The sequence below is a fragment of the Diceros bicornis genome, chromosome 27, assembly GCF_020826845.1.
Source record: "Diceros bicornis minor isolate mBicDic1 chromosome 27, mDicBic1.mat.cur, whole genome shotgun sequence".
NCBI lineage: Eukaryota > Metazoa > Chordata > Mammalia > Perissodactyla > Rhinocerotidae > Diceros > Diceros bicornis.
In genome coordinates this window covers 31,190,433-31,205,134 of record NC_080766.1, presented here as the reverse complement: position 1 = coordinate 31,205,134, position 14,702 = coordinate 31,190,433, and the positions used below count along the sequence as shown (strand labels likewise).

The 14,702-nt window shown below is 38.5% G+C and overlaps 2 protein-coding genes across 2 annotated transcripts; one reads left to right on the top strand and one right to left on the bottom strand.

Moving 5' to 3' along the window:
* Positions 1 to 4,744: 4,744 nt before the first annotated feature.
* On the bottom strand, positions 4,745 to 5,233 carry LOC131393019 (keratin-associated protein 13-1-like). Its single transcript, XM_058523392.1, has one exon. It carries the CDS (start codon positions 5,180 to 5,182, stop codon positions 4,745 to 4,747), a length of 438 nt encoding a protein of 145 aa, XP_058379375.1. The 5' UTR covers positions 5,183 to 5,233.
* Positions 5,234 to 11,035: 5,802 nt separating this feature from the next.
* Positions 11,036 to 11,566, top strand: LOC131393018 (keratin-associated protein 13-1-like). Its single transcript, XM_058523391.1, has one exon. The coding sequence runs from the start codon at positions 11,081 to 11,083 to the stop codon at positions 11,564 to 11,566; it is 486 nt and encodes a 161-aa protein (XP_058379374.1). The 5' UTR covers positions 11,036 to 11,080.
* Positions 11,567 to 14,702: the final 3,136 nt, after the last annotated feature.

The following is a 14,702-nucleotide window of genomic DNA, read 5'->3' as shown; positions in this document are numbered from 1 at the left end:
TTGATAGCACTTGTTTGGGAGAAAAAAAAACAAAAAAAGAAAACTCAAAACCAATGTAAATATTCTCTTGTTGCAGGATTTAACTAATATCCAGGCAGCTGATAACTCTTGAATCAGCAGTTATGCCCCAAACTTTTTATCCATTAAGTCAAGGACAATGTTCTTAAAGGCACAGATGACCTAAATTCTTACCCACAGGGTAACCATGTCTTGGTTTATTTTGTTTGTCTTAGCATCTAGTCCCATTTGGTAATTCTCTCAGATTTTTCATTTTTTATTTATAATCAATAATAATTGAATTAATGTAAATGATGATTTGTTTAGGAGACCTCCATTTTGCTTTTGCCATGGTTTCCTTCATTGGAGTATAAGATGCATGTACAGTTTTTACATAATGAATGTGAAATCTGAAAGAAGGCAAACCGTATCTTATCCTTCCTTTGCTCATCCTTTCTGAACAAAATAAATAGAACTATCACTTTCTTTCAAAGAGTGTATGCAGAAGGATTACCGAAAAACAAATTACGTGCAGATACAAGCAGTGGATAGCTCAGACGTTGAAATCTTGATGGAGTCTCATTTGTTATTCTAACCTAGCCGGTTCTTTCTCCCAGCCTGCAAGATGCAATAATATACACCCAAGCTACCAGTAGGTGGAGTTAGTGGGAAATTTGAGAATTACCGATTAGGTGGAGATGACATATGTGTATGAAATTGAGGCTGCCACACAGCATATGAAAAATAATATTCATGCTCTTGCTACAGTGACGTGGCCACATATTGTATTGTTTAAATCTACAACTATTTATTTTATTGTTTGGGAGCATCTTTCTTCTTTAAACTTTGCCAAAAAAAAATCTTTTTAGGAACAATGAGCTCAAGTTAGAAGCTCATATTTAATAAAAGAAAAAAGTGAATAGTGAATTTCTATTACTAAAGCAAGTTGATGGTGAATATGTAACTCGTACAACAATTTGATGACATTTACAAGCCACCATGGGGATCAGGGATATCACTGACCACAAGAAAAGTAAGAGACAACTTTGCTGAAGAAGTATGATTATCTACTTCAAAATATAGTAGAAATTTTAAGATGATTGCTTCCAAAGATGATTGTTCATCATTACCAGTTGCAAAAGATGTGTTAATATATCACTCTGATGCATACATTTTCATTTAGGTCAAATAACTATTCTGAGTCATTTTCAGAATATTTCAGAATAAAGCAATAGCTGGTGATATGTCCTTCCATTAGCAGAAGAAAAACTTCACTAGGGATTAGATAAAGCCAGTTTTATGTCAGTACTGTCAAATCCTTCAAATAGAAAATGAATTAATTTCCGTAATGGTTTGATTTCTTCATCCAGTCCAAAGAATCCAAGTACAGTTTTCTAAAGTTCCTAATGCTCTATTTGACAATGGTAATGTAGAGTCATTTAAAAAGTTCAACATTGAAGATAAAATTATTGATTGTCTCAGTAATAATAAAAAATACAAATTTTGGTGAAGGACATCATGGTAAAAACAATAAAGTAAGGTTTCTATGAAGAAGTACAGTTGTAATTGTAAACACATAACTCATAACTGTGTCCAAATAAACTGCAATATTCTGTTAATAAAAGTGTAAGCTGCAGTTTTGAAATTTTAACAATATTTTTGTATATACCCAGAGTAAGCTATTTTGGTGATCAATGTTTTTCCTTTCCTCATCAATCACCTCTTCCACCTCTATCTTATTATTATTATCTTTGTGCCTTTGTGTTGTTGATTTCTAGGTCGTGAGTATGTTATTTTACATAACTAAGCACACGCAGGGAATTTTCTTCTTTTCTTGTTTGGGCTATATATTCTTCCATGCTGGATTCTCAGTCTTTCTTCCACACTCTATGTGACTTCTGCACCCTAACTACTTTTCTACACTCAAGGATTTTCCCAAGATTTCAACTTGATTACCTCCACGCTCCCTCAATCTGACTCGCCAAAATGGAATGCAGTTTACAGTACTAGTGAGATGTCACAAGAATTTGACGATTTTACTTTTTGTTTATTTTCAGAGAAAAGCTTGTAGGAGTGACAGTGTGTTTGTATTGGGGAATTAGGAGGGAAAATAAGAAATCTGTCAGGGCCAGCCCTGTGGCCTAGTGGTTAAGTTTGGCGTGTTCCACTTCAGCGGCCCAGGTTCAGTTCCCAGGCGCGGACCTACACCACTTGTCAGCAGCCGTGCTATGGTGGTGACCCACATACAAAATAGAGGAACATTGGCACAGATGTTAGCTCAGGGTGAATCTTCCTCAGCAAAAAGAGGAACATTGACAACTCATGTTAGCTCAGGGAGAATCTTCCTCAGGAAAAAAAAAAAAAAAGGAAATCTGTCAAATTACCTAAGAATCATCTTTACCTTCTTGTTAATTTTTAGACTTTTGTGTGTGTGTGTGAGGAAGACTGGCTCTGAGCTAACATCCATTGCCAATCCTCCTCTTTTTGCTGAGGAAGATTGGCCCTGGGCTGACATCCGTGCCCATCTTCTTCTAATTTGTATGTGTGATGCTGCCACAGCATGGCTTAATGAGCAGTGTGTATGTCCACGCCTGGGATCTGATCCTGCGAACCCCGAGCTGCTGAAGCAGAGTGCGTGAACTCAACCACTGCGCCACCGGGCCAGTCCCAATTTTTACATTTTTAACAAGAAGCCGATCATCTTCAATTTTTTGGTTGCTGGTATTGAATTTGTGTATGTGTGGATGTGACAGTTTTTTTGTTTTGCGGGGTTTTTTTTAACTATTTTTGTTCATAATGTTAGGTATTGAGGAAGGAAACATCATGATGTGACACTGATAATGACTAAAGTGAATAATTATCATAGCACTCAGGATTTCTAGCAATATCTGCCTGAGAGGTAATCAAATATTTCTCTCTCAGTGTATTATCAGGTATTATAGTTACTGCAAATACTTTCAAAAGAAATTAGCTCATCCTTCTTTAATGTTCTTCTCCTAAACTCTAAATTAGTTTTCATTTTGCTCTTTATTATAGATATGAGGCTGATGAAACTAGATCCAAAAGGAGCTAAATCCTATTCAGATAAAGCAATTTCTGTAATACCAGAGTACTCAGGAACTCTGGTAAAACAAGGAATTGCATATTAAAAAAAGGAAAAAAATCAGGAAAAGACAACAAAAGATTGATTCAAGAGGTCAGAGTCTCCTAGATCTTTGATTTATAAACTTTGACAAGCTTCTAATCCTTTTTTGAGTTTTCATTCCCTCGTGTCTGGAGAGGTCTATAGGATATGTTTGTCTTTCTCACAGGGATGTTTGAGCATTAAATGAAAGTGGTGTATCTGATACCCTTGTGCCCTTTTTTACATCCTGATTCTCTCACCTATAATCCCAGGCACAACTATGGTGAATAATTTCACACAGGCTTCAACCCTCTTTGCACAGATATCTCTCATGAAGCATATACAATGCTTCTTTCACCCTCCGAGGACACAACCAGGAAAACAAAAGGAGCACACCACGCATCTTCGTTTGCACAGTTAGTGAAGTTTCAGGAAGTCAATACACGTCTGGGATGATATTCAACCACTGGGAGACAAAAGAAATGGATAAATGCTTCTCCCTGTTCATCAGATCCTGGGGTGGACAATTCCAAGAGTCATCTTAATCGTTCCTACAAAGGCCCTGAATGATTGAGTCCCCATTGCCCACCGTAAAATCAACTAAAAAATATGCCCTGTTATGAGATTTTCATCTTTGATTGTTTCACCTTCCATGATCTCCCAAAGCTGCTTCCTGCGATCTTGAGCCAAATAAACTGTCTGCACCCAAGTTCTTGACCTCAGCTCTGCTTTGTGAGAGAGGAGGATCCAGGCTAAGACTAATGAATTTAAACTGTTGTTCAACACTGTTCAGGTGTGTTGCTCTTTGCTTGATTCAGATTGAGCCTTGGAGAAGCATCGGGAGGTTTCCCACACTTCCTTAACCCAGTGACTCCCCACCTAAGATCATTGTGAATCTCCTTACATATGTTTATAGGTGAGGCTCAGGTATACCTCACATATGGCAGGCAGGGCTCATGGCACTATGCCAACCAACAAAGAGTAAAGTATCTGTCCGGGGAGTTGTTTAAGCCTCATCTTTTCTCTTAGCTGAAAATCCACACTCAGATACTAGTGTTGTTGTTCTGCATTTCTAGTTTATGTACCAATTTGTTGTTTTCCTTTGTCAGTAGAAATGCATGTCCCCCATTCTCAGGCCAGTTTTACTGACACTGAGACATGCAAAATAAGAACCTCCAGGAAATGACACTTCCTATAAGGAATATAGCCAATGTCAACAGAAATTTGCTTCACTTTATCAAATTGTATATGCCCAAATCCAGTTTCAGAGTCATATTGATCTTTATTTAAATCTCCAAAATCTTTGAATTCAAAAAATGTGATAGGCAAATAATAATAATAAGTTGAACAATATATGTGGGTGCCAGATTACATAAATTTATTAGAGTAAAATTTTCATTTTCAATTGCTCTTAGATGAAAATCCAATAGCATATATACTATCAATAGTACAGATATTAGGACTTAATTTGGGGTTACCCATTAAGTTCAGAGTCTGCCAAAAGTTGGTAATGCAAGAAACTGATAATTTAAGAATAAAAGAATAGTAGTAACAGGTGAGAATGAAAACAATGGCTGTACTGAGTAGAGACTTTGACCTCAATACTCAAAATGATCTGGACCCTCAACAAGTTGATTGATAGAAAATGGATCTACAGGCTGGCCTGTAACATGATGATTGGCAGCTCCTGGAGGCAAAGTAGATTGGATGACAGAATCTGGATCCATAGCTCAGGCAAGGGAAGCCACAGACTCCATAACGCAGGGGTCTGAAGCCACGGGATCCACAGCCCAGTGAGTAGCAGCTTCTAGATCCATAGCTCAGGGAGCAGCAGCTGCTGGACCCAGAGCCCAGAGACACAGCATAAGTTGGCCAACAGGAAATGCAGCGTATGGAGGTCCTTGGACGGTAGCAGGACCTCTGGCAGGGGCTGGGAGAGCAGAGATCAGTACGGTAGACCAGGTTGCTGGGGTAAAAAGAGCCACAGGAGGAGCCTGGGTAGTACAGGTAGCCCCCAAGGGAGCGGGAGAAGAAGTTTCCAGAGCAGCAGCTGTAGGACATGTTGACCGGAGTTGTGAGTTCAGCTGAGTTACAGTGAGAAGATGCTAAGTTTGAATGTCACTCCTGGACTGTGATATTTATATACTCTCAGCCACGGGTGTGGCACACTACTGGGTCATGTTTCCTACACTGGACTTCCTCTTTTGCTTATGTGTAACTCAATAATCTTCTCTGTAATGTAGTTTCATTTGAGTAGTTTTCCGCATATTGTATTTACGGGTGCCATAATTTTGTTGTTACAACCGAAGCCAATGAACTACTCCTATATCAGAAATGCTATGACGGTTTTCCATTAATGCACATCCCATCATGGCCAGGAAAGCTTTTCCTCTGGTTTATGCTACCTGCATTTGCTTCCTATGTATCCACATCTCGTTTTCCTGGTGAATGCTTTTCTCCTGAGAGTAAAGAATGTGATAACACCAATTTTCTTCTGGCACAGTGGATCAGAGGCTCAATATCCATCTGGATAGAAGCCTTCTTGGAATGATCCACCTTGTCACCATTCATCTCCATTCTCCAAAATTACTTGGTGGTAATTTGTTATGGCAGCAATACAAAAACGGTTCACCAATTACTGTAATATAATAATATACCAAGTGCTGTATAATACGCAGTGTGTCTCCCAACCAATAAAGAGAGACCAAAAATAGATAAAACAAAGAGATTGAGAGAGATGGCTAGAAACTGAAAGACATCTTGCCATGTATTTAAAGATAAGATGACAAAAAAAGGGCTCAATTGAAACAGTCCCAGGGAAGATCACTCTGGGCCCATCTCTGCACAGCCAAGGGGGAAACATTAGTCTGATGAGGGGAGGAAACAATTGAAAGTAGAACACAGAGAAGGCTCAGGAATTTCAGTCTTTTTTCTATTGCACTCCTAAATTATGGTCTGTTTCATCCCAACATCTTTATAATTAAAACTTTTCAAAATTAGTATATTTTATGAATTTTGACTTATTGTCTTATCATCTACATTTATAAATATCTGGGGCTTCTAGCATCTTAGGATGTCTCTAATTTTGCATTGCACGGGCTTTGAACGACTCTGTCACTTGCAGAGCCACATACCACTCTGCATTTTCCTGCCTAAATGTGAAGTTTCTTTTCCAGTTCTCTTTTCCTCTGCAGGGTATCTGAATGTGTCTCTTTCTCTCTTTCTCTCTCTTTTTTTCTCTCTCTCTCTTTCTCTCTCCCTGTCTCTGTCTATCTATTTCTCTCTTTCTCTGCTTTCTTTCTCACTCTCTTTTTTCCCCTCTCTCTCTGTCCCCTCCACCATTTTTCTTTCCTGCTTTTTCTGTGTTTAACTTTGATTTCCTCTTTTGTTTTCCTTTTTTGTTTTGTTACTTTTTTTTGCCTCTGCTTAACTATACTTTCAAAGTTAAAAAAAAGTTTGATAGATTTGTAATATTCTTAGAGCATAACCACTTGCTTTCTAAGTTCATTCACAAAATATTGGATGTTAAAATACAACCAGTTAAATTGTATTCTAGATCTAAGGAAATGTGCTGTCATGGTGGAGAGCAATATTTTCTTATTTTATTTTCTAATAAAACTGTAATAAACTTACAACAATAATGTTGAAACATATCAAATTTTCTCAATAAAATCTATTTCAGTTATTTATTTATTTATTTTTATTATTATTTTTTTTTGTGAGGAGGGTCGGCCCTGAGCTAACATCTGCCAATCCTCCTCTTTTTTTTTTTTTTCCTGAGGAAGACTGGCCCTGGGCTAACATCCATGCCCATTTTCCTCCAGTTTATATGGGACGTTGGCACAGCATGGCTTGACAAGTGGTGCGTTGGTGCGCGCCCGGGATCCGAGCCGGCGAACCCCGGGCCGCCACAGCGGAGCCTGCACACCTAACCACTTGCGCCACCGGGCCGGCCCCTCTATTTCAGTTTTAAAAGTAACCTACTGTTGACTTTCTAGAAGGAAGAGGACTGAGAAAAGAAGTAAATGCATCCAACTCAAACAGCTACTTGCTGAGTCGTTTATTTTCTGTTCTTCTAGACCGGAATTCATTTCTCCTTGCTTTGTGCCTCAGCATGTAAGGCAAGTGTCCTATTGGTACAATGCTGTGGGCACTATTCCTTCCCTATATTTTCTGTTTTCAAACACAACTCTTTAAAATCTTGATGTTAGTCGAGGGTACAAGATTTCAGTTCTGTAGGATGAACAAGTTCTGGAGATCTAATGAACAGCACGGTCATTATAATTAATAATACTGTTAATATTATTTTGTATTCTTGAAATTTGCTAAATGAGGTATCTTAAGTGTTCTCACCACACACAAAAAATTGTAACCATGTGAAATGATGGATATGTTAAAGTTTGATTTTGGTAATCATTTCACAGTGTATTCCATACCAAATATCATGTTGTACACCTTAAATATGTACAACTTTTATTTTTCATTTGTAGTTTAATAAAGCTGGAGAAAAATAAAACAATCTTGAAGATAAAACTTATGAGTTAAATGGGAAGCATAAATTTATAGGTAAAACTGCAAAATTTAGTGAATTTGTCATCTGTTACTCCGGGCTCCTTGTTCAAGGATCCTTCTCTGACAAGAAGTGTTTTCCTCTTCCCTTTGGTTCTAAATCGCTAAACCTTCATTAAGTTAACATAAATTTAAGAGGAATTTGCAAACTCCTCAACCTTGGACTAAATTAAACCCCCAAATTATATTGTTTGTTATATTATATTATATCATAGCCCTCCACTATTGCTTTTTTTCTTTTTAACTGACTTATTTATCAACAATTAAACATTGAAATATTTCACGTAAAATTTTTCACTCTGAACTGTGCATCCACTGTCTTCTGATCTTTTGATTGCAGAGTCCCATCACAAGGCTATGAACAAAACGGTTTTGATATTTGCAGTGTGTTTCCAACAGACTCTTATCCATAGCTGAAAGTTACACCTTTTAGCATCCACCTACTGCTCTCCTCCAAATTACCAGTTAACTTGTCACTAACAGGCTGGAGATCTTTCTTTTCCTAATCATCTAGGTTAGAAGCTCAATAAATAAGACCCAATACTTCTTATATTAAGATTCTCTTCAATCACTGTGTTTTATTGATTATTAGCCACAAAATATGTACTTTATTACTATCCAACACAGATTAGAAGACTTTCAAATTCTGTATTCTTAAAAATATATTAATTGGACAAAGACATCATGGCTGCTTTTCTTAAATGTGCTATATGCAATACTAAAGCACATTTCTCTCTGTAATATGTGCTTGTCTATAATATTTTTCCCTAGGGCTCTTTTTATTAAGATTTTACAAGGTGGAGAAACAATAAAGATTTCTAAGTAAACATATTAATGGGGCATCCAAGTATGTGTTTTTTATAAATTGTCCAGAAACAATGGTTGAGATTCCAATGCGACTTGTCTGTTTGGGAGGTGATCCCAGTAAATACCTGTAGGAGAGTGAGAAAATATGACAGGGAATGCAAGGAAGGCAATAGAAGGTGCATTACTAGGCCAGGTATCACTGGAGCTCGATTCTAATGGAGAATTCCCTGACAGGGGCTCAGCATGCCCTGGTGAAGTGAAAATGTCCTTAGGCAGAGTTTTACAAATGTCCCGTGTTATCAGTCCTCAGACGTACAGATGATTATCCAGGGAATATAGGCAGGGTGTTGACAGCTTCTGTTGGGGATGGGCTGTCACTTAGCAAAGCAAAGATACAACAAATATGGAAAAGAATAGGATAAGATCTGGAAGGATAATGGAATGAGAAAAGCAGAAAGGTGTGAAGACGTGGTGAATTTAGGCTCTACTCTATCACAGTGTAAGGCACATGTATGTGGTATGGAAATGGAAGACAGAGTTAGAAAGAAAGGCTGGATACCCACAACTGCAGTATCGTTTTCCCCCTGATGGTTAGTGATGTTGAGCATCTTTTCGTATACCTACTGGTCATTTGTATGTCTTTTTTTTTTCCTCAACAAGCACAAAATCCACTTTATCATGTTGCGGCCACTCAGAGGCAGCAGCTGCTGGCACCCCCTCCTCAGGGGCATTTACAGTATTTGAATTTCCTAAATTTTGGTAGATGTCATTTACTATCATTTAAACTACAGTAACTGGCTTTTATCGATGTTTTAATAGTTTTTAACATTGTGAAATTTTGGGTTGTATATTTTTGTTTGTCCATCACCATATATTTGTCTCCCTTCACCCCTTGTGCCCACCCCCCACCCCCATTGCCCCTGGTAACCACAATAGTTTTCTCTGTCCATGTGTTGGTTTATATTCCACATATGAGTGAGATCATACAGTGTTTGTCTTTCTCTTTCCGACTTACTTCACTTAACATAATACCCTCCAGGCCCATTCATGTTGTTGCAAATGGGATGATTTTGTCTTTTTTTATGGCCGAGTAGTATTTCGTTGTATATATATACCACATTTTCTTGATCCATTCATTTGTTGAGGGACACTTAGGTTGCTTCCACTTCTTGGCTATAGTGAATAAAGCTGCAATGAACACAGGGGTGAATAAGCCTCTTTGGATTGTTGATTTCAGGTTTGTTGGATAGATTCCCAGTAGTGGGATAGCTGGATCATAGGGCATCTCTATTTTTAATTCTTTGAGGAATCTCCATACAATAACGGGCTTTTAAATGGTTGCCTTCACCACAGCTACTCACTTATTTGAATCAGTCTCAGGTATTTTGAAAATAAATAAATCTTCCAAAATTACATAAAATTAGCAAGTTAACATCACTTAAAATATTGCATCATTCCTCTCAATGAGAATAGAAAAGCTGAAGAAAATTAAGGAAAAAAAAAATCCTCTGTTTGAAAACTTCAGAGAAATACCAAAACATTCCAGAGTCGCAGAGATCTATATGGGACAGAACCGAAGTCAAGATAAATGAGCCTGCATCTGAAGTTGCTATTCCCTTGAAATTATATGATGATTTTGAAAGCAGTGAGTAAGAGGCTGAGAGAATTTCCACAAACTCACAGGGCTAGAGAAACAAAATTTGAATTTAGGGCCTACCAAAGAGCTGGGACGATGGGAAATATCCAAGACCTTGGAAAGGCAATTCCCAGGGGTCAAATTGAATTGCTAATAGCTTCTTCTATGGACTGAAGGCCAGGTTTGAATTATCTCAATCCCTGATGGAATTTAAGTGATCTAGGACACTGGTGCCCTTATCCTAGCAGCCTGCCAGAAATGTTAAGTAAATCCTCTCCGGAAGAAGGCGAAATCATCCAGTTGTTTTTTTATTTTGTATTTTAAATTGGTCTCCACTTGTGAATCTGTCTTGGTTCTGTCTCTCGTTGTCACCATGTCTCCAAATAATTATCTAGGTTTCTCTTTGGTCTTAGCCATCAAGGATATTCGGTTTGTCTTGGCTCTTATTATTTTTCTCTGTTGGATTGGAGACACGCTGTGTAAAGATGGATGATAATTTTGGACAAAAAGAAAACTTGGTGACAAGTAACGGCAGTCCTTAGCAGGTTCCTCATTAAGGCCAAAGTTGTGCCTCTGACCCATGGACAAAGAAGAAAGGTCAGTTTATCTCATTTCCCACCATTGAGAAAAGTATTTGCCCATAATTGCCAGAAACAAGACACATGAAGATTATGACAAGAGGAAAAGGAGGGGCTTTCCTGGCTATGATGGGATAAGCGTTAGTGTGAATCAGTCATAACATTCCTGACAAAGGAGTAGTTCATTGGCTTTGGCTATAACACGCTGAATTACACATATGTAAATGAAGGAGCACAAATATGTAAAGGATGACCCTGTAGGTTACCACACCTATTGCTGAGAGTATATATATGCCCCAGTCCAGAAGGCAAAATTAAAACTCAGAATCTTCTCAGTGCAACTCAGCTGAACTCACATCTGCTGTCACCATGTCCTACAACTGTTGCTCTGGAAACTTCTCCTCCTGCTCCCTTGGGGGCTACCTGCGCTACCCAGGCTTCTCCTGTGGCTATTCCTACCCCAGCAACCTGGTCTACCGCACTGACTTCCACTCTCCCAGCACCTGCCAGCTGGGGTCGTCTCTCTACAGCGGCTGTCAGAAGACCTGCTGGGAGCCCACCAGATACCAGGCATCCTGTGTGGTGTCCAGCCCCTGCCAGAGGTCCTGCTACCACCCGAGGACCTACACACTCTGCAGTCCCTGCCGGTCAACTTATGCTGTGTATCTGGGCTCTGGATCCAGACGCTGCTATTCACTGGGTTGTGGATCGCGTGGCTTCGGACCCCTGGCTTATGGAGTCTGTGGCTTCCCTTCCCTGGGCTATGGACCCAGATTCTGCTGCCCAACCTACTTTCCTTCCAGGAGTCTCCATTCATCTGGTTACTGGCCCCTTTGTAGATCTGGCTTCTACTGATTAATCTGAAGAAGAACCAAACTTGTTTGAGAAATGCAGATTCTGTTCTCAAATTATCTATTATCTTAATTTCCTCCATTGAAAAGTATTCTAATATTCCCTGACCACCAGCAATTCTTTACCTCTCCAGCCCTTAAACACTAGCCGATAGATTAACTCCGTCAAACTAGAAAGTTAACTATAAATTGCATTGTTGATAGAATTTATGGTTTTGCATTTCTCCCAAATATAGATGGAAAGTCAAATAATTTTATCTTAATAAACTCTTCATTCTGCTATCCAAATATGCTGTCAATGTTGTTATTTATTAGTCACGTGTCAACTAAGATTTGTTTTGTCACTGCTTCTGTTAATGGGCTTTGGAAAGCTCAGATTTTGGGGGCTGTGCACTAACTTTGGTTGGGCTTAGATATTTCCCCCTCATTAAACAGGAGTTCTCCAGATGCCCACAGTTTCTAGGTATCGCCTTTCTCTTGATGAAACTCTCAAGAGGTTTGACTATCTTGTTCACAAGATGGATTTGGACCATGCATGTCTAAAGACATTTATGTATTAGTGAAGTTTGAAGAGTGTAGGAACAAAATTTAGATGTATATGATGAGGCCTGTGCATGAAGGATATTAAAATGGAAGACTAGAGTGTGGGTGTAAATTTTTAGAAAAAGATGGGCTTTAGACAATCATGGTGCAGGAAACATCTCATATTTTTTTAATTGGCTAAATCCCTGTACCCCAATTACTATTTTCAATCTGCTCAAATTATCTCCATTAGTATAAGAAGGCAAGCAACAAACTTAGATGGGAAGGAACTAGGCTCAGCAGGTGTGAAGCTGCACCTGGGTTCTTTGCCAACATATAAACTGAATCTAACTGCTAAACAAGAAATCTTTAGTATCATCAAAAATGATTGTTTCAGTTGTATGTTGAAATAAAATTGGATAACCTTTATTTATACCATTCTTCTCTCTTACACCCAGGTATTGTAAAAAGTAAGGTACATACTAATAGATAGTATGACAATAATTGGAGACATAATCTTTATATAGAACAAGTAGTGTTTGAATGTTTTTCCTATTCTTTATTTTATAAGATCCCCAAACATCCCTAAAATTAGGAAGGGGAATGAAGAGTATTAGAGCCTTGGCAAAACTCCAGGCTTATAGGTGTATCTCAGTCTCCCCATCATGCTCTCTTTACCTCCTCCTTTACTACCAACATAATAAAATATGAAATATAAAAGGAGCTGTAGAGTTCATCAGATTCAATGCACTCATGCTGCAGAGGTGGAAATTGAAACATGCAAGAGTTCACTAGAATTTTACAAGATTTCACAGCAAGTTATTGTAGAGACATGGGTAGCACTACTTTATTCCAGCCAACTGTACCATTCTCTCTTACACCCTCTCTTCCCTCATGTGCTCCTCCTCCTCCTCATCATCCTCTCCCTCCTCCTTCTCCTCCACCATGTTTAGGAAGTAGTCATGGTGCTTCTATAGTTAGAGAAAAAGAACAAAGAAATAATGAAAGAAAACTTGGGGGAAAAAAATCCATCAGCCACTGCATTATAAAATTGAAAATCGTAAATAGTAATCTCCTCTGTAAACAGTCCTACTCGTGAATTTTAATGATCCAAGTTGGTCTCATTCTCATAAGCTCCAACCAAGACAAATAATCAAATTTCGTACCCCAAAATGTAAGCAATGGCAGAGCACACATGGGGAACCGCTGTGGTTTTTTGGCCAAGCTGAGGCCTCCTCTGTTAATGTCTCCAGATTTCAGATGCGGGAGTGGAAAGTTTTCTGGCTTTCAGGAGTATATTAGTGTCTTAGTTTTCTATATGGCTATAACAAATTGTACCAAAGTTAGTGGCTTAAACAATCCAGATTTATTATCTTTCAATTCTGTAGGTCAAAAGTCAGACACAGTCTCACTGGGCTAAAATCAAGGTGCTGATTGGGCTGCATTCCTTTCTAGAGGCTCTAAAGGGAAATCTGTTTGCCCTTTTTTAGTTTTCTAGAGGCTACCTGCATTCCTTAGTCCACGTCCCCCTTCCTCCATCTTCGAAGCCAGTAATGGTGGGTCAAATTATTCTTACGTTGCATCACTCTGACCTACTCCTCTGCCTGTCTCTTCTGTTTTTAAGGATGCTTATGATTATATTGGGCCTACCTGGTAATCTCCCTATTTTAAGGTCAATGGATTAGCAACTTGAATTCTATCTGCTACCTTAAATACCCTTTCCACATAAGGAAACATATTCACAAGTCCCAGGGTTTAGGATATGGTTATCCTTGAGGGGCGATTATTCTACCTACCAAACTAGTAAACAAGCAAACTTATAAAAACAACTCAAAGATGGATTGACTGTAAATAGTCAGCAGTATGATGAAGTGCTCACAAACAAACAGTGAAATTCAACGTTGGGAACAACAAACTTGTAATCCCACAGTTACATCTGAAGTTAATATATAATATCCCATTTCAGGTTGATAGTCAAGATAAGAAGACTGTGTAATTTTACAACAAGAAACTCATAACTCTTGAGCTGATGTCTTGCCATTACCATTCAAGAAACTGCATCCTCGTCCATTCAGGTCTCTGGCACATTCTAAATTTCCCTAAATACAGATTTTATTCTTTCTATATTTCAAGAATTAATTTTTGTCTCGTGAATTGTGGTCATCCAGATTTCACCAAGTTAATCCACTCTACACAATTAATGGGAGACCAGCTGGCACTTATCTGGCTTACGTCTAGTTGCTTCTAGTCTTCCAGCTTCCCACTGCTGCATACTTTGACAGATGAATAACACTATGGACTGTCAACCTAGGAGGTTAGGTCCCCAGCTTCTGCTGCCCACACAACTAAAGTTACAGAAGCTGCTGATCTTCTGTCTACCAACTGGTTTCCAGTTCTGATTTCCAAGAATAAATGTAACCAGTTTCCCAGGAAATTCTCTCACGAATCATTTCTAGACACTTGATTTCAACAATTTCTATTTATTAATATTTATCTCTTAGTGATTACAGAGAACAGTTTTATCCTCCCCAACTCCATGCCCTCCTGATTTTTTTTTTAATTAGTCATGCCGCAGAACATATTGTCAGTTTGTCAGTGCCGTTATTTTTCACAATGTT